We start from the raw sequence: 20526 nt of genomic DNA, 5'->3' as shown, positions 1-20526 counted from the left end.
ATCATGACGGAGGCAGAAACTACGCTCTTCCTGCTCTGCATTGGTCCCCTATTCTGTTGGGTGAAAAATGCTAAGCAGAAATACACGAGTAACATTTCAAAATAAAAATCAATTTTTATTAGAACAAGTCAGGCATTCAGTGACAGATGCAAAACATGTCAGAAATTGCTAAAGTTTAAAATTTCACAGCATTTTAAAAAGGGAAACTGTTCAATAGTTGAACCAACTACAAATTTATCCGACCGATATTCACACTAAGTTTATAGAACTACAAAAATGCTGGAAAATAAGTACATGTAATCAAACTTCTTGAAGTGATAGTTAATTCAAAGAGCAGTAAGTGTGCAGACGTTTCTCTGCCAGATTCATGACCTTTTACAAAAATGGAATAAAAACTCGTTTTAGTCTCATCGTACATCCTCGACTGACTAATGTATAAAAGCAATTTTATTTATTTGTATCTTGCAGACATCCAACTCTGTTGGTTTAATTTAAAATCCTGTGATCAGACAAACTCGGGCTCCGTGTCCCGCCTCCTTGTCAGCGGTACATTCTTCCTGCACAGGCAGGCCAGCGGGACGCCCGACAGGCTGGCTACGGGGGACCTCAGCTGGTTGTTGTTGGACTGGTTCACGTTGAGCTCAGCCAGCGAGGTCGTCACTTCCTGCTCTGCTGCGTCTTCCTCCGGCGGTGCGCTCTCCGGCACAGCGGGGGGCTCACCTTCTCCGTCTCCTTCGGGGTTGTCCTGGTCCTGCTCTGGGTCCTGTTCCGGGTCGGTGTGGGTGGCGGAGTGGCCGGACAGGTCCAGGCTGTCCCTGTAGCTCAGCTGCTCGTCCTCCGTGCTCACCACGCTCTCCTGCTTCATCAGCCTGCCGGAGCTGTGGCTGCTCTCGTCCAGCTCCGAGTCAGAGTCGGGGAGCTGTTCGCTGGAGCCCAGCGACCCCAAAGAGCTTCCTGGATTCGAAATGAGCATCCAAACTTAAAAGACCTTGCCTACTCAGAGAGGATTTCAACAGATTTGAGTTTATATAGAAACTCACCGCAGCCCTCCTCCTGCCTGTCTGAGTCCGGCTTGTTCTGGTCGTCTTTGCTTCCATCCTCTTCTCCATCTCCAGTGCTTTCCATCTTATCTCCAACACTTTCCTGATTGAGTGAGGTGACGGGGGGATGTTTGTGAGATTTGCTTATTGTCTTATTTAACACATTATGTCACATGAGACCATCTTAAAATAGTTTCAACTGAACAGCTACTGGGTTTTACGAGGTTTTCCAACCATATTTATATTTAAGAAGATGTTTATGTGCATTTCAAATGGAAAATTGACAACAGATGTAAAGTTGATCAACTTTCTTTGCTCCTTTAAGCAAGGAAATAAAAATGTATCAAACTAATTTTCATTTCCAGCCACACCATGAATGTCCTCAAAGAACCGGTTGAGGCACAAATTGATAAACTGGTAAAATATTGTACCTTTAAGTTTAAAGACCAAGTAATTCATGCAAACAAAAACTAATTGGCTGATAAAATAATATGTAAACACACATTATCTTGAAGTTGTATTTCTGTGGCCACCTGGAGCCACAGAAAGTTCTGGTGTGCTGGATTTAGCCCGTGGGCCTCGAGTTTGACATATGCTTTAACGCATTCAATAGATTGGTTGGAAAATATTTTAAAACTGCTTCATAGTTTATATTTCCTCATGTTACAGCAAACTGATTGTATTTAATTGCAATTTTATAAGACATCACTCTTCGAATTCTCAATGTTACAATTGGGAACGATGTTTGTAGCAAGAGACAAACATTTCTAGGTTTACGAATATTTATTTATTGGCCGGAATATTTCCCAGCACCCACCTGCTGCGTGGAGGTAGATGTGGAGCGCGCGATTTTGTTGGTGTGGGAAGTTTTTGATTGGAATATGGAGGAATAGAAGACGATGAGGGCCTCCACAATGCGGGCCTGGTGAGGGTAGTCCACCAGAGAGGACAGGGATATCGTGGCCCCGGTGGGACGGGGACGCATCAGGGAGGGTCCAAACACAATACCCAAGTTGCTGGGGCTCATCTTGTTGTCCTCCTCCAGCTCTGCAATCCTGGATCAACAGAAACTTAGTTGGTGGAATCGCCTGGAAACTAGTGGTTTTATTTAGAGCTGAAATGATTAATCAAACTGATCGTGATAAATCGATTACTAAAATCATCAACGGATTTAGTTAATTGGAGTAGAGACAAAAAAAAAGCAATTTGCAGAAAAGAACAACAGTAATTAAACCAAAATTGTACAAATATATACATTTTGCATTAAAAAGGAAAAACCCAGAACTCCTCAAATGTTTTAGACCAAATACTGTAAAACAAATCTATTAAGTACCTTTTGGTTGTCCAATTAGTTGTTTAATCCAAAAATTAAACATATTAACCCTGCATCACATATGTTGATGTCGAAATCGAGCAGAAAGGACAATACTTGAAAAGTATTGAAGTACTTTTTGCTGTTCACTAAAGCAATGCCATGTTGTTGGATTTAGGCAATAAAATTTTTATCTTATTAAAAAAAAAAAGGAACTGAATTATTTGCATTTTTTAATGTATAAAAAAAGGCTAAAATGAAAAATCTGTGGAATGTGCAAATCAAATTTTATCCGATTAATCGTCAAAAATAATCGCTAGATTAATCTAGAATGGAAATAATCATTAGTTGAAGCACTAGTTGCCAGCTGACCTTCGAAGGTGGCGAACGATGTACCGCAACGTAGCAAAGTTGGGCTTGGGTAGCTCCTTCACCAGCTCCTTCAGACTGTCCACCAAAACGAGGACTTCCGGGTCCGAGTTGGGCCCCAGGTCCACCAGCTCGGGCCCCCGGACCGCTACGGGGTTGGTGCCGCTCGATTCAGCCTCCCCTCCCTCGGGCACGTCTCCCTCGCTGTGCAAGCTCTCCTTGGCCAGACCCATCAGCGTGTTGTACAGACGGAAAGGCATGATGGGCTCCGGCAGCTGGAGGCAACAGGAAACAGACGCACAGAATTAAGATAACGTGGAAACGAGGACGACTGAAACTAAACACAATGCAAAATGAGGGCCAAGCTTCTTTTAACAGTTTCTTCAGGTTCCTACATTGGAGCAAGTGTTGAGATTTTTGCAAAACACATCTATAGCCAAGTTTAGCTTAGAGGTTTAAAAATTGCACTTTATTATCCGTTTTAAAATTTGACCGACTTCTAGCCAATCCAGGGGAATATGTACACAAATTTTAATCAAAATGATTTAATACAGAAAGATATAAAGAGTAAAAACTATCAAACTTGGCAAGTTCAAATATTCAGTAATCCTATGGAGCTAATGTCTTAACATGTTACCTCTGGTAAACAAACTATGAGAGACTAGAAGAAGTGAAGAAGTGTGGGAACTGGTTCCAGGATGCTGCGTGTACCTGTCTGAGGTAAAGCTTGAGGACGTTGCTGATGTCATGTGGCGAACACTGAGACAGCTCCACCAGCTCCTTGCCGTTTTCGAAGGCCTGACAGAGTTTCTCCACGCGGGTCTTCACGCCGTTCACCCTGTAGATGCCCTGCGAAGAGGAAGCAGCGGTTCACGGCCGACACTTTGACGCCGGCCCAAACATCTTGAACGGAGAAACCGGGAGCCTCCTCACCTTCATCTTGAGGGCGCGTCTCTCGATCTCAGAGATGCACTTCGTGATGATGAAGGGGATGCCGTCGCTGGCGCAGCTCGCCACCTGGGTGAAGTCCCGGCCGAACAGCTGCAGGCGGCCCTGCAGCTTCTTATGGCCACACTGGATGGCGAGGGTCTCCAGGCAACGCTTGTGACACGACAGGAAACACTGGAAGGGGATAAAGAAATTAATTAGCCTGAAAGTTTTGGGGGGTTTTTTAACCGTGATTGATGCCCCCTCGAAAGAAGTGCAGACAAAACCAAAAGTGCTTCTGCTTATAGTTTATAAAACTGGAAGCATGCGAGGCTTATTCAGAGCCTGATGGTGATGTATGGAAAATGTTAAAGTAAACATAGCTGTCACTGCTGTACAATAGTGTCTGAATATTTTAGACATGGCTCATGTTTAAACTGAATCCATTTGCTCAGTGGGGAAAACAATCCTTGTAAAACAATAACTGAGGCGCATCTTTAATTATACTTCATTTTTTAACGATCAAATAAGTCAAAACTTTTAATTATTAATTTACAACTTTCTGTTGTAAATTAATGACATACAACTTTGGCACTGAAATATAACTTTGGCATTAAGGTAAGTCTTTAATATCTTTAAATTTATCTCGTAAATGATGACGATATCTATTCATTTATTTAATATTTAAATTACATTTAATTAACATAAAAAGGATTTTACTGTGTGCCCTCCAACACATTTTGCCCCGTTAAGAGGTTTAAGGATTGAGGTCATTTTATTAAAAAAAACAAAAACATAATTTACAGAAGTTAAAAGCTTGTATTAAAGTCTGTGCCACTTTTCCTCAAAAGGGTTTGAGAAATCAACACAGATTACCTTGTTGATTTGAAAAATAAAGTCTAAAAGAACAACTCCTCAGAAAATATAATTGTACACAGCTTTTGCAAAATAAATAAAGTCCTGATGAAGGACTCACTTCCTCGCACTCGGCCCCCTGGAAGTAAACGTAGCTGTCACATTCCCGACACTTGGCAGGAGTCCTCAGCTTCCTCAGCTTGTGGGTCTGGGCCGCTTTGGACAGGCCGATGTTCCGGAAAGGTCTGGTGGAGACCACCACGTCTGGATCCATGCCGTTAATATCTGCACAGAACTGTCGTCGTCACACACAGAAAGCGCAGTGGAAGGACGATCCTGTGCTAAAACGTACTTGGAGTTTCAAACGATGAAACGTTTCCGTCTTTCTCATCCGTCTCCTCGTCAGATGACATCGTTCCAGTCGAGGACGTTCGAGCCATTTTGGAAATGTCACCTAAAAATTTAACAGTTCAATGTGAGATTTTATTTGTTTTAATTTGTAAAACCAGATGTTTATAAATCAGCACACAGAAAATTAACTTTCAAAGGGCTTATTGGTTTGTTAGTGGAACAGTGAAAAGGAAATCTTCAGGTTGCTGTCAAAACTGTTCACCAAACCAAATTAGTGACTCACTTGTGCTGGCAGTGGGAGAATCCAGCCCCGTGTCCGCCATGCTGTCATTGCTCACTGTTGAACCCCAGGATTTGTGTCCCTGTCCTGGAAAAATGAAAAACAACAGAATGAGAGGAGGAGCAAACATTGTAATAGCAGCTTAGCTTTAAAGCCTTAATAACGACGTCCACGGTTTTTAGAAGGCATTGCTTACTCTTACGTTGGGCCTCCGTCTCTGCAGCAGAAGGATCCACACTGATGGTGGGACCGTCAGTCTGACTTGTGTGGTGGTCAGTGTTGAAACTGTCGTTTCTCGGTCTGTGGCCGTGACTGAAATCATTTGATACATTTGGTTTAGCGTTTTCTATAGATGTCTGTTCAACAAGTCTGAAGCTTTTCCTTCCACCTTTTCAGATTTTGTCACAGATTTTAATGTATCTTAGTGGCATTTTAAGTGAAAGATAAAGAAATAAACATTTGAATTCAAATCCCTTTAGTTGGAGGAAAACAAAATCCTGTTGCCCTCACAACCTCGCAAGTTGCCTAATTTGTCTTTTCATTAAGCATGAACAGGGAGGTTGGTCTCAGTCGTGATATTCAACAGTCTCCTATGTGTCAAACTTGAGGTCTGAGGGCTAAACCCGGCCCGCCATGGCCGTTTATGTGGCCCTCAAAACTCCACTCAAGACACGGGCAAATGAAGACCCCTTCAATATAACAGCTGTTATTTTGTCAAATCAAATTACTTGTTTTTGGATAGTTTCAAATTACATCAATGTGAAAAGATGCTACATTTTTAGAAACACTCCCCAAATAGAGCAAAAGCCATATAATTCAAACAGTTTTGTCAACATGTAGTTTTATTAATATATTCTGCTACAACTAGTTCTTGAAATGAAAAGGAGTTTGACACCCCTCCTGTAAGGGTTATTTTTTGTTTGTTTTGTGTGAGGTGTTTGCTCTGAAAGAATCCCCCACCTGGACGATGAGCTGGTCGGAGAGTATGTCTCAAACGAGTAGAGGATGCCGGGCTGCTCAGGCAACTGCAGGTCTCGTACGTGGGCCGCGTACTGCTGGCCAGGGTCGTACAGCTTACTGCTCTCACACAGGGTCTGGTAGTGGACGGGCAGCGCCACGGTCTGCATGTGCATGAGCTGGTAGTAGGAGATGGTGGCCTGCAGGATGAAGGACAGAAGGGTAAACACACTTCAGCGTCCGCAGCAGAGACGAGGCGGCGGCTGGACTGGTTGTGTGCGTTCTGACCGATCGGAGCGTCTGGTCGCTCTGTTTGATGACGTCCTGAAGCTGCCGCAGCACCGTCACCTTTGTGTGCTCCAGCTCCAGCTGCTGGGTGGTGGCATCTGCAATGCATGTTCTATAGGTGGCCTCCGCTTCGACTGCCTGTGTAGACGTGGAAACACAAGTTTATGCTTTAGCTTCTCTAATAGGTTTATCACATTACGCAGCTCAAAAAAGACTTTCAAGGTGCATCTGTAGGCAGACGGATGTCTGTTGTCATGTAGCTGTAGAGGTAAAGGTGTGAATCAATTAAGAATATTCATGAAGACCTTGTTGCGAGCCTCTTCCTCCACACGCTTCTTCTTCTCCACAGACTTTGCAGTAGACCCTCCTCCCTCCTCTTCGGCTCTACAGGCCGCCGTTTTGGCCTTCTCGTACTCCTCGCAGCGGACCATGTAAGCTTGCTTGGCTTTTCGTAGGTTTGCCTCGCACTCCAGCTAACCGAGAAAAGTCATTTTCAGTTGCAAGTTGAAATCCAAACCAGCTACTTACAGTTCAAAACAACAACAAAAAAAGGCCCCACCAGTTTTCTCTTTGCTCGAATCCAGAGATCCTTGATGTCCTTCCTCTTCTTCTCGTGCTCCTGCTTGCGTTGCAGCAGCGGCTGTGTGGGGAAGGCCAGACGTTAGGTCAAAGGTTGGATCGAGAGCGAAAAGGTCAGAGGTGCAGAAGCTGTGTTTGTGATGCAGAGACCTGAATGAAAGTCTGATTGTGCAGAGTGGTGTTGGCCTGCTGCAGCCCTACGCTTTGCTCCTGGTCCTGCTCCAGAGCGAGAGAGTAGATGGAGTAGAGCGGCATGTGTGGCTGAAGGGAGAAACGCAACATTTCATATCGGTGAAAGAAGATTTAACTCTACCATCAGAATGATTTTTGAAATTTGGAGATAGGAAGAATGGGATTTACGTGTGTTATGCTGTGTTTGCAGGACTGGTATAATCTCTGAAGGCCTTTGGAGAACTCCGCCTCTGTAACACAAGAGCAGCAAAACCTGTTGGCACTGTAGCTCCCTCTTGTGGTTGTTGAAGGATATAGAGACTTAACTCCACACAATGCAGGGAATCATATTGCTTCACAATGAGTGATATAAATGTGATAGAGCTAATGTTTTCATAAAAAATAAAAAATGAAAACAGCCAATACCAGATCTACTCTTGTTGTTCTTATGTGTTGACACATTAAGATTTGCAGCATAGCTTGCTACTTTTAAGCGGTTGAAAAAGTAGTTGCTTAAAATATTTCTGATTTTTTCCTTTTTTTCCCTTGTTTTTCACTTTATTATAGTAGAACTTGTAGTAATGACGTTTGTCAAGCGAAGGCTCATTGCCTAAAGAAAATTTGCCAATAGTTGAAACAGAATTTTACGTCAAAGATGTGATCCCTGAACGTAAACATCTACAGTAACTCACAGTAATATTAAGACTTAGTACATCTGATCAGGATTTATAAAGTAGCACAACTAAACTTGAAAAATATGTCACGCATTTGCATTCAGCTGCTTTTATACACAGAATAAAATACACATAGGTTTTACACACTTACTATTTGGACAACTGCTGAAGATAGCTGGTTGAAGTGAAATTTATTTAAGAACATCGTAGTAAAGGGAGCTAAATAAAAATATTTTCCTTCCACTTTCATAATTGTCCATCATGTAAAATCCCCCAGAAAAACACACTGAACTTTGTGGTTGTCATGTGTGAACTATTGTAAAGTTCCCTGTAAAGTACTTTCACAAGCCACTGTGACTTCTAGATAACCAGAAAACCTTGGAGACAAAAAAAACAAACTTTTCTGTTCTTTAAATTTCCACGCAGGACATTTGTCCTGTGATTGCCTCAGCTCGAGGCATTTCCACTCACCCAATGTGGTTCTCTTTTCCACATAACTTATCAGGTCCTTCATGTACTTAGAAATGGATTTGGCATAGACCAGAGCAGAGTCCACACCTCCCTCACTGCGCTGGAGAATCACATCCACTTCCTCAACTCGGCCTGCGGAATGACACGCAAACGCTCGTCAGTCAAGGAACTCAAAACAGTTTTTCCTACCAACTTTGATTTGATCTGAGCCTCATTCTGGCATGTTTAGGTTTGAAGTAGTTTTTGTAGTGGTCTCAGGTAGAATATTTTAAATCTCTCAATGCTGAACATTTACTTTAGTTGTTGCCAGTGTTTTTTGCACACTTTAAATATATTTAATCTTGTATGACAGTTACAAGACCTGAACAACATGAAGGTTTCTTCAAGCTAGAAAGAAATCATTCCTTTCCACTGTTGCCTCACACAGCATGTCTGTTTTTTTTAAGAATATACTTATTACTACTAAGACTGATCAAACTTCTGGGGTTTGTTTAACATTAAAAACAGATTCAATCTGGTCCAATCTGAACTGGGAGCTGCAGGACATCTTCATGATGCATCGGCATGAATACAAACTGAACCGAGTCGAATTTGAAAAGCAAGGAGGTAAAAACCCAAATAATGTATATATTTTTGTATAGTTACAGGAGACTTCATGGATACAGAGCAGGACCAAAGAGCAGAGAGAGAAGGAGGAAGTTCAAACCATCTCTTCCATTGATCATATCCCCAAGTCCAATGTCTCCATACAGCCAGGTAGACATTAAAAGGAGGTCAAAGGTGAATGAGGTGATTTGGGCGTTCTTGACAACAACCCATTGTGTCATCCGGGACATGTTGCTGTGAAATATTGCGTCTGCTGACCAGAAATTGAGCTTTTAAATCGTCATATCAGTCATGAAACTGTGATAAACAGTTTTCAGTCAGAGGCTTCTTGAGATTTGTTGCAAGACTGACTGCTATTGGAGGTCCTTCCTGTCCACAGAATCACCGTCTGAAGATCTTTGGATGAATTGAGTTTCAACATTTAACTTCCCTTTGGGATCCATAAAATATTTTTCAATTCATTCAAACAGTAGGAGCGTTGAAAATCTGTGGGCTGTGGTATTCGAACCAGCAGGGGGAGACCAACAATATTTCAGGCTCAAGTCGCATCAGGATCCTTATAGGGGTTTGGGTTGATTTTACGCAACGTTAGTTTTAGCTGTAATTGGAGCGGAGGAGCTCATCACCTACCGTTGTCATGCAGGTCACTCCTGAATTGACCCCCTTCTACTCCCTGACCTGCTGCAGCGTACAAGTTCTCCATCGACTGAAAACACAAACCATTTAGAGGTGAAACTTTCTAGATTATAGTTTTCATTGGGGACAGGAGTAAATCTGCTTAAGTTGGCATGAAGGATGTAATGGATTCAAACTCACTCTGCTTTTCTCTGTGGGCAGCAGGGAGAGCAGCGTGCTGCTGTCCACCTCCCCCATCAGAAGCTCGGACACACTGGAGAGGAAGACACAGGTGCATTTCAGTAAGTTGTAAATGTTTGTTTCTGCCAATTTTATTGTGACTCACCACAAATGAAAACAAAAAGAAAAAAAAACTGCATGTTTTTTAAGTGACACAAAAGTGTTATGTTCCGACTTGTCAATTGTTCATAACTCCGTCTTAATAGAAATTAATGTCTGTAACAATAATACTCATTCTCAGAAATTATATTTTAGGGTCAACTGTAATAAGGCTGCAGCTACCGATCATTTTAGTGAACAATTATTCAATCCATTAATCTGATGAAAAAATTGGCACATTCTGTATTTCACCACTTAAGTCTTAGTACAAAATTAGATACAAAACAAGTCAATTTCTTTTTTATTTTTTTTCTAATATGTAAGAAAATAAACACTATCACCTAAAATGCAATAAGAGCATTGTTTAATGCTTGATTATTTGTAGCAAAGGACACATCTGCAGCTAAGAAAATACGTCTAACATCAACATGTGAAATGCTCAGCTCTTTTAGGTCGATGTAATGTAGAAAGGCTAATTTTTGGATTAACTGATTAATAATTTGTCTAGCAATGAGATAAGATGCTTAACAGGGCATTTTTTTAAAACAGAATTTGAACAAAATGAAGCTAAAAACTATGCCTCTTCAGGATTTCTGTGAAGAGCAAATTTACAGACAAATGTTATTTTTTTCCTGAAATGTAAAAATTATGTATTTTTTGCCTAATTACTCTAATTACTCCTCTGAATGTGTTATTCATTCAGCAAATTCTCTACTTTTGAGTCTATATACTCCAGTTAATGATTAATGTATCAGTAAATGAGTTGGCAATTAATTCAATTGTTACAGTCATAAGCTGTAATTATAGCGCGAATCTATACAAGATTAATTTTTTTAACAGTTATTTAAATACAGCACACTTTTAATGATATTCCCATTTACTGGTGGGAATATCAATGAATGGGTAAATGATATTAAACGACACACTGTAGCAGAGGTGTGGAAACTGCGGCTCAGACATTAGGTTGGTGTTGTGGACAGCTAAGCTTTTAGAAGAGAAAAAAAGGGAAGAGGTCGGAGCCTAATGCGAAACCTTTGCAGGTACAGCAGAGACAGGAAGTGACAAAGATAAAAGTTTTGAACCAAGTCACCTCTATCAGGTTCAATCATTTTTCTGTGAAATCAATGAGCTTGTTTCCTTTGAAACCGGGGTTGTCTGGCAACATGTTGGACAAACGGCAAAAGCACAAAGGCGGGTACTCCATGTTCGAGTTGTTTTGGAGTCGTTTTGTTGTGACAGAAAGGTCGGAGGGAGAGCAGAGGAGGGAATGAGGAAACAGACACATCAGGCAGATTTCAACTGTCTCTTGCCAGCTCACTTCCTCCTAAAACCCACGACTGTCTAAACCCTGAAGCGGCACAGACACGTCGCACTCTTTTCACCGGTTTATTTTTAAGAAAATTAGCAAAAGAAAAAAAAAAAGCACAAACTAATCTCGAGTCATTTTTAAATCATTGATTTGATCTGGTTTCCTCCTGTGCATTAGATTTCCGGTGATCATTCTCACATCGTCTCGTTGCTTCAGGCTGTGCAATCTGTGCCATTAGAGCTCAGGTAGTCAACAGAAGTTTTAAGTTTTGGTTTTGTGACGGTAGATGAAAAAAAAGAGAAAAAAAAAAAGCCACTTCCTGTTTTCAGCTTTGGCTCATGCAAATGTGTCACCATCAAGCACTTCTCTCTGCTTCCCAACATCAGACTCTCAGCTCACTACTACACACCTACATACCACTAGAGTAAACTGTATGTCAAATACATGTGGACACCGTTATGAAGTAAGACCGTTATCTCCAACGGCAACAAACAGCAGCTTCACTTACGGTTGCTAAATATAACCTTGCTGCACTTACTTGCTGCTGAAGGCGACTGCAATGGTCTCGATGGCCTTCTCAAAGTCTTTCTTGTCCATCTCGTTGGATGCCTCATAGTGGAACCCTGAAGCAACGTCCAGATGTTCAAGTTGCAGCAGTTTCCCCCAGAACATTGAAACCCTCCTCCGCCGTCTCCTCACCTTTGACCTTGGAGATGAGCTTCCCAGCAGCAGTGAGGATCTCCACCGTGTTCAGCAGCGGGTACGTGTTGATGACCTGACGCAGGTTTCGCAGCACCTCTCCCAAACACTCGTGTGCCACGGGCCGCTGGCTCTCCTTACCTGTGTGAAGGAAGAGCTGGGTGAGACGAGCGCATAAAAAGACGGCAAGAAAAAAAAAAAACCTGAAAGAAAAAAAAAAAAAGACTGCCACAGATCGTGAATGTTTCCGTTAAACAATCAGCATCTCTGCGGGAGCAGCTCTCAGATACATTTAAATCTGGTGAAGGCTTTAACTATTGTTTCGGTTATGAACGAGTTTAATTCCCGTTTTATTTCTTGTTTTTGGTTGCCGTGTTTTATTTTGTATATTTAAAATATCTTCCTGGTCAAGTGTTTAGTTTGTCTTTGATAGACAATCTTGTATTCTTATGTCATTATCAATGGCTTCAAATATTACAAAAATTTGCGTTCTAGGACAATTTATTGCTCAGCAAAATTTGTTGTGACCGGTCTAGCTGAGACCAATATGGAAATGTTTAGACTCTAAACCAAAAGAGATGTAAAAATTCATTCTGGTAAATAAATTTTTGGTTAGCAATGCAGTAAATGACATTTTATTTCCGATTGGGATTTTGGTTTAAAGCCAATCTTCAGCCAAGAAGACAAAATAGAAAAATGAAAAACATTGAAATATGAAAAGGTGCTGGCTGTTCCACTCCAAATCCATTTTCTACTTTTACTTTCAGCAGTGAGGAAATATTGGATGTGAATAATATCCACCAGCAGGAGGTGACTCAGTTATTCTCGTCAGATTAGGGATTATAATCCGTCAGTCGAACCAAACAGGGATCAGAATAATTGAAAACAAGATGCAGTACAAGATTGGTAGATATACAGTTTATATATATATATATATATATATACACCCAACTATCCAGAAAAATGAATTGATACTGGTAAGTGTGCTGGTACAAAATGGTTGGTTTGTGTGTAGGAAGTGAAAGTAGGCTGGGATAAAATTGCAGCAGTCTGGCATGAAACCAAGGCCATCAAGAGGCAAATAGACATGGAGCTTCTCTAAAATCTCATGATCAACAGGAAATGAGACATGAATGAACTGATTAGCATAAATAACTAAATAGCTAGCGTTCTGTTCAATCATCTCCAGCTGAGCTGAAAGGGCCGACGAGGAGGAGCATTAAATCCCACAATTACCGGGAGAATCCGTCAATATGACGACTGTAAAGTCTGACCTTTATCAGAGAGTAGAAAGATGAAATCATCAAGGAGTTTTCCACAATTCATGTCGAGGACACAACAAAGAGGAAGAAGTTGCTCTGATGAGACCGAATATTATGTGGCCTAGAGGCAAACCCAAGATGTGTGACAATGCACATCACCCTAAACACACCGCCCCCCTCGGTGAAACATGATGGTGGCAGCCTCATGCTGCGGGTTGCTTTTTGTAACGCCGACAGGGAAGCTGCTCAAAGTTGATGGAGAAACTGCTTTGAGCTACAAATCCAGGATGCAAGGAAAATAATTTTGATTTTTTTTCTCAAGATGCATTAGTTCCTTCCACTTCGCATATAGTATTAATAAAGTACATTAAAGCTTGTGATTGTAAAGGCAATTTAATTTATAAAGCACATTTTCAGTGCTTTGTAATGAGAAAAAAACAAAAAAAGCAAATATTTTGAAGGGAATGTTGATGGGGAAAAACAAAAACAAACAAAAAAAAAAAACAACCCCCCCCCCCCCAGCTTTCTAGCTTAGCTTCACAACCAAAAAAGCCAAGACAGCACATTTATGAGGCAGCTGAGTGACGGCAATTGCTTTATTTCCCTTTCGGCTAAAAAGCAGACAAATTTCCTGGTCACAAGGTGTTACAAAACAAAATGCAGTTAGTGTGACTCAAGTAAACAAAAGGTCAGCTTTTATCCCAGTGAAGTCACTACAGCCTGCTTAATTGTGTTCTTCACGCATTTAAGCAACAGTCCTTTCTCTACCTAGCCCAGCCTCCAGCTGGAGGAGCTAAGGCAGAATCTTCATTCTCCCACAGTCTCAGACGAATTCAGCCAATGGCGAAGGAGCAACAGGTGACCCAGAAAGGAACAGTTTTGCAGCGGTGCCACAGAGGATGTGGCCCTTTCTGAAGATTTGCAAGATTAGTCTTTAGCTCTGGCAGTTTGCTGTATCTCCTTCCTGCGGCTCACGAAGGCAGGTCACCTTGATCACAAGTGAAAACTAAAGTAAGAAAAACCCCAAAGTGGCACCATAACAATAAAATAAAGAGCTTCATAGTAGGAGCAGAATTATGAGAGTCAGAGTGACGGTGATGTAAGTCAACCCGTCAGAGGAGGAAGTGTTGAAAGAGGCCTTTCTGTCTCCGAGTTATCCATCATGGCTTCCTGTTTAGAAAGCCAACATGGGTGGAGAGCGTGACTTAACAAAAGATAGCAGGAGACGGAAAAATATTTCAGGATCTGCCATAAATAAATATGTTGTAACTAGATCACGAAGGAAGCTGGACGACGGTCAGAGACGTTTTGCTTGTGTAAAGCCGGTCCACTGCATGGCTCTGCTCCGTCGCAGGCCGTTTCAGGCTCGGCTGCGTCGTGCAGGAGGGGCACAGAGTGCACGAACATGGCTGCAGTAAACAAGAAGCTGGCTTCCTGCAGGAGACAAGAGCGCGGTCGCGTCTGTGGGCGCAGCGGAAGCGCACTCGTCAGCTCAGAGAGAGGAAGCTGCACACGCAGGCTCCACCCGCCGCTGCTGTCACTCACGTAAAGCACACGTGTTTGGGCTGATGTAAGATCGACAGGAGGGCCTTCCGACGGATCACTCGTGAGAAGCTGTCGAAAGTCACCAAAAACAGCATTGTCCTGCTCGAGCCCCCCCCACCCGTGAGAACAAACATACCTGTCTCCACAATGACACAAAGATGTATTTTGTCTGCCTGACGTGAAAACAGACAGTATTTCATAATATTTCATGCCGATTACAGCACAGGAAGCGGATATACAAAGTTAACTCGAATAGAAAATCTCCAAAATGTTTGGACCCCTCTCGCTCTCTCTTTGCTCGGGGGTCTGCCTCTTACCCTCAGCCAGCACGACATCCTTGAGCTTGTCCACGGCCTCAGCGAAGCGCGCCACGTCCCTCAGCAGGGCTGGGATGTCCTCCACCTCGATCACCGTGCTCTCCGGCACCTCTGACTGGGGGGACGGGCTCAAGGCCCCCTTTCCCTGACCTTTAGTGTGGACCCACGATGGCAGCGGGAACCCTGAGGAAACACAGAAACACAGGACGGTCAATTTTACCTGAAATATTTCACTTCCGAGACGTTACTCAAGAGAGTAACTCCTTAGGGACGGTTCCAAGTAAGCTCTTCAAAGTGGAGACAAACTACCCTCAAAATTATGGAATAATTGAAGAATATGCAGAATATACAAAGCACATTTAAAGGTGCAGTGAGATGTAGGATAGAATTGGGGTACAACGAATTTAACCGCTTTGAATGTTAAGATTTCTTTAAGAATAATCAACCTTCAAGGTTGCTTTCTGATTAGAGCCTAATCATCCTATAAGAACTAAGATGAACAGCTGAAGAAGAGCCACATTCGTACACCCTCCCCAACCCCTCCCTGGTGTTGACACAGAGGGCCACGCCTTCAGCAGCCAGGTGTGTTGACTTTAATGAGACACTGTGCAGAAGTGAAGGTTGTTTTCGAGGCGGACCTGCGGCGCTGGCATGTCGACTCAGAGCGGTGGGCCTCTTCAGCGTCTGGACGGGGGACGGACAGCCCACCCCCTGCATGGCGGCCAGCTTGGCGTGCTGGGGGCTCGGGGTCCCTGGGCAGGACAGGGATGAGTCCTGGAAGCCCGCCGCGGTGGGGGTGAAGCTCGAAGAGGTGGTGGAGGAACAGGGCGAGGAGGAGAGGGCGGCGTCGCCCGCATCTTTCCGAGGCTGCTCTTGGAGAATGGACAGCTGGGAGAAAGAAAGGCAGATGTTAAGTTTTCCACTGGAGGTCTGACCTGCCGATTCCAGCGGTTTCCAAAGGATTTATACCAGATGAAAGAGAAAGAAATGCTCCAGGATTGCTTTTGTTTTTAATCGAAACATAAAGGGAACAGCAATCCCACTCATTAATTCCTGCAATAAGCTGCGTTTTCTTGGTCAGTTAAGTTTTAAATAAATAAAAAAAATGAAACAAAATAAATCTGAGAAATACGTTTCTTCCGACTGGGAGTGTCATTACTCAACCAGAGTTCTGATTGAATCTGAATCTATGAAGATAGAAGATTAGGGTGATGGCATGGAGGCCTTCCCACCCCCAAGACCTGGAACTCATCAGCAAAGATTAGTTTAAATGTACAAAATGCTGCTTCACAGTTATATGAAGGTTTTCAAGCTGCAATGCAAAAAACTTTTGCAAAGGTTACGCAGGAGAGTAAATTATTTTAACATGCCAGTCTAAATGAAATGGAAAAACAGACTTTTTTAAATGATACCCTTTGAACATCGTCTTCTCATCTTTTGGGAAATCTTCGTCTCATTTTCAACGTGAAACAAACTTCTTAGTTAAATAATCATCATTTTGATTCTACATTTATCAAGTGTGTGGCTAAATTTGGGCCCAACTTTTATCTGAATCCGTCTACATTTACATTGTTTAATCTGTTTATACACTTCTGAAAATGAACCGGACCTGTTCGTCTTTAAAAGTACCTTGAGAAAACCTTTGGTGTGAATTCAACATTCATCCAATTCTTAATGAAGTAAAATACGCATTCAAAGCTCGATGCATTTGAAACGATAGTTCTGATCAATTTATTGAACGAGAGAGGAAAAGCTTTGAGCCGTTTTAGTGTCTGATCGACGGCTAGTGACCGTTGAGGCTCCCTACAGAGAGGAGTGACCTACAATGGCCTCTGCGGCCTCCTCCTCCGCCACCGCTAGCACCAGCAGCAGCAGCTCTGCTGTTGGTAAACACACATAGGAAGCCTTTCACAAGATCCTGAGCTGCGTTGTGCAACACTTCCTGACTCCAAGCTGCGTCGGGTGTGGCAACTTGACACACAGTGTCGAATGTCATGATGGTTGGAGAGGCCACATTGGAAATTCCCCCCAAACGAAGCACAAACGAGACACACTGAACAAATTTAAGGATTAATGTCAAACACATTTCTGATCTGACCAAAAACATCTCGGGCAGACGCAAGGAACCAGAATACAGCATGCATCCGGATGGTGCTGAACAGAATTAGTCTCCTACCTGTTTGAGCCATATGTTGTGCTTGTTGGGCAGTATGTCCAGCTTGTCCTTTCCTTTGGACTCTGCCTTCTTAACTCTCTGAGTGGTGGAGTAGGGGTTGTAGCTGTTTTTATTGTTACGCTTCAGCATGCTTCTCAGTCTAACTGCAGTTTCAATCCACTTCTGAATGCAGTCACTCACTGAGCCACTGCAGAATGGCTAGCGCAAAAAAAAAACTGAACGAACAAAACCCACAAGAGATGAACTTCCTATGCAACACTTAACCAGATATGAGCCAATGTGAGATCAGGTGCCAGTGAGCGCATTTTGCCCTCATGACGCTGCGTTTTGGCGATTGCCTACAAGAAGGTGACAGTTTCTCAGCCTGAAGACACCATGCAGCCAGCAAAGCAGAAATTTTTTTTTTTTTTTTAAAGCTGGGATCAGGTGTTAAAAGCCTCTCCGATCTCATATACAAATAGAATCACCCCTGGTTTGGAGATCTGTCCAGCCTGTCCCGTCCAGATGAAGGTTATCTTACTCTACACACACACGCACTCACAAGAGAGAAACCAGAAGTGATGCGCTACTCACAGACGCCGCGCCGCTCTGTGGCCCGGGGCTTCCTGCTCGGCTCTTCTTTGAGATGGACGGCGTCTTGATGAGCTCCCGCGGTTTCTTCCTGAACATCTTCAGAGTGCCCTTCCCGTCCATCCCGACTTCTTTGAGTTTGACGCACAGACCCCCCACCCACCCCCCGACTCGCCACTTGTTCCGTCTGCCGCTGGCGTTCAGCGGGAACTCGGTGCCATCCGGACCAGCTCTGAGGCACGATAACTGACTGTGCGTCTTCCTCCTCCTGTTGCTGCTGCTGCTGCTGCTCATCGAGCCGCGCAGGCTCACTGACGCACAAAGACGCACGGCTGGGCTCACCGCAAAACTGCGCGCTCCTGGCATCCGCTCTCTGCGCACGCGTGGGCGTGGAGGGGGGGGGACACAGACACACCTGCTCTACAAACTTTCAACGGGAATATCTCAACTCGGAGGCGGATTTGTCTCGTGGGTGTAAACCGATGTGATGGAGGGGAAGGGGGTGCTCTCTCTTTCTCTCGCGCGCTGCAGTTGTCTCTTCGCTCCACAGCAATTAGTTCATCCTGATACAGGTGTGTATGTGTCCAACACGTGACCCGAGCTGCGTCACCAGCGCGAGACGTTAAAACGAGTGTTATCAATGCAAACAAGATTGTTACCACAAGTGTGAAAAATGCAAATTTATTGAACTCAGCAAGACCCCGCTAAACTCTGGCTACAAAACTCGACCTCTGGATAAAAGCGTGTTCTGATAAGAGCTTTAAAGGTCAAATATTTACTTCAAAACTGTCTGTGAAACTGATTAAATTTGCTTGTTGACTTTAAATAGTATTCAAATTATACATAACATACATATTGCCATTTTTATCAAATGTAACGTTTTTCGGGAATAAGGGAGCTAAATTGCAATAAAATAATCAAATTCCTCATACATTTAATTCAGTTGTATAACCAAAATCTTTGGATCTTTGGTCTCTATTTCAATGTATTTCTTGTTCTGGAATACGATTTTAGCTCTAACTTACCTCCTGGACGTAGCTATCGGTGTCGTAACCACACTTTTCATCGTAAACCACCAGCAGAAGATAGAAAATGAACCCCAAATTTGAAAGCAGGTTCGAAATGACTCATTGTGGGCGAAGCAGTGGCACATGGTCGTGACCATTTTGTTTATTTAAAGGCATGATACTAACAACCTGAAACGGTCGCTAAAAGTTACATATTCTCCAAATAAGACAAAATAATTTTTTTTAAATAAAAAAGCTCGTCAAAAGTGTGAACAGCTTTTATGTTTTCCTTATTGCAAATTATTACTTTAATCAATCATGCACAACTGTTTTAGTTTTTCTTTGTCCCCAGACTCCCCAAACACTTCCTTTTCTATTGTTTCTGTGCTTCTGGCCACTGTCAGTATTTATGATAAATTACTTCTATTTTTAATGTAATGTCGCTACAGGGGCTTTAACATGGCAGGTGAAACATTGATGTATTAAACTACAACTGCATTTTTAGTTAGAAATACACATCCTGTTATCATCGACATGAATCATATTTAATTTAGTCTTTTAATAAAAGGTTGGAACAGTTCCTTTTTCGAGGTGAACTCATAAGGCAACAGAAAACACCACTGACATTTAAAACAAGCATTTGGTGCACCACTTCATTGGCTGTAGTTGAAACCAGAAGTTTGTACACACGGAATAAAAAGGTATGTATTTGTTTTTCCCCTGAAGTTAAATCAAACCAAACTTCCCTTGTTTTAGTTCAGTTAGAATCAAGAAAACTATTGAGACGCTTATGGAAAACCACAAACATTTGACCCAACTAGTTATGTAGCTCAAATTCAATGCTGTCAAATATTTAAATGTATGCTAGCTTCTGATTTTAAAGACATTAAATACATCTCTAATACTGTATTGCCTCTGTGCTATTGTAGCATTTAGCAAAGCGACATAATTTGGGTAATTGTAACTCAGAACAAGAGAAGCTTGGTCTGATTTAATTTCAAATGAGAATAAAATACTTCAGTGTCTTTTATTTGGTGTATGTAAACTTCTGGCATCAATCCACCCCACCATAATGTCTGCTGTAATTCTGCCTGGATATTTGACCTCTAATGTTTGAGTTTATAAATTGGTTAATTTCTGGGCACCATTTCAGATTATTAGTCGCGTATCCAGCCAGGTTCAAGTCTGATGCATGTTGATGGCTACAAAAAGTGCATCATTTGTGACTTGCAAAGGGACATTTAGCCAAATATTAGTGAGAATGTACAAACATTTGACTACGTGTAATTCATTTTAAACCAATGTGTTAAAGAAAAAACACTATAAATTCTTTCTTGGAATTAAAAAATAAATTCTGTGCAGTTGTATGTAGTCCTTTTTCTTCCAGAAAGAGACCTTTCAAATGCATCATCAAAAGCTCCAAATTAGTCAGATATTCATGATTAGTTTATAAGAACTGAACTGAGTTGCATTACTTCTGCTAACCCCCAAACAAAATTTCATAAAATCTCAGAAAATAAAACGGGACGAAACTTCAGAATACATCTCCTGTCAACTTACTGATCCTCTTCTTATGAACAACTTTCACATTTTAAAGGTCTGGAGAGAAAATATTTATATTCCAGGGTTTTTCTTCCCTTTACTAGGAGCAAAGTCATTCATGTTAAGTTGTCCTTATGGCTGCAGCAGGATGATCTCAGGGTTTTAAAGTTTTTTGTCACATATTTGTCCTTAGTACATATTTGTACTGCGGATATCATCCTCAGTGATCGTGGTTGTGTCTTTGCACTTAAAAGATTTCATGAAC

At 42.2% G+C, this 20526-nt stretch overlaps 1 protein-coding gene across 2 annotated transcripts; it reads right to left on the bottom strand.

Annotated features, from left to right (window-relative positions):
• Positions 1-94: 94 nt before the first annotated feature.
• arhgap45b (Rho GTPase activating protein 45b) lies at positions 95-18191 on the bottom strand. Of its 2 annotated transcripts, none has more exons than XM_008407255.3 (24): positions 17716-18191; positions 15605-15854; positions 14967-15149; positions 11843-11983; positions 11682-11766; positions 9697-9769; positions 9511-9586; positions 8275-8406; positions 7319-7380; positions 7109-7219; positions 6939-7019; positions 6685-6852; positions 6380-6517; positions 6095-6291; positions 5331-5446; positions 5138-5221; positions 4856-4957; positions 4625-4788; positions 3655-3843; positions 3433-3570; positions 2725-2996; positions 1858-2095; positions 1041-1143; positions 95-954 (listed from the first exon to the last, which is right to left on the bottom strand). In XM_008407255.3, the coding sequence occupies exons 1-24, from the start codon at positions 18076-18078 to the stop codon at positions 506-508; spliced, it is 3915 nt and encodes a 1304-aa protein (XP_008405477.1). In that variant the 5' UTR covers positions 18079-18191; the 3' UTR covers positions 95-505. The 2 variants fall into 2 exon arrangements, with proteins under 2 accessions (XP_008405477.1, XP_008405478.1); XM_008407256.3 differs by lacking the exon at positions 17716-18191 and adding an exon at positions 17143-17673.
• Between the last annotated feature and the right edge of the window lie 2335 nt (positions 18192-20526).

The sequence above is a fragment of the Poecilia reticulata genome, chromosome 4 (assembly GCF_904066995.2).
Source record: "Poecilia reticulata chromosome 4, P_reticulata-male-v2, whole genome shotgun sequence".
Lineage (NCBI taxonomy): Eukaryota > Metazoa > Chordata > Actinopteri > Cyprinodontiformes > Poeciliidae > Poecilia > Poecilia reticulata.
This window is presented reverse-complemented; position numbering and strand designations above follow the sequence as displayed.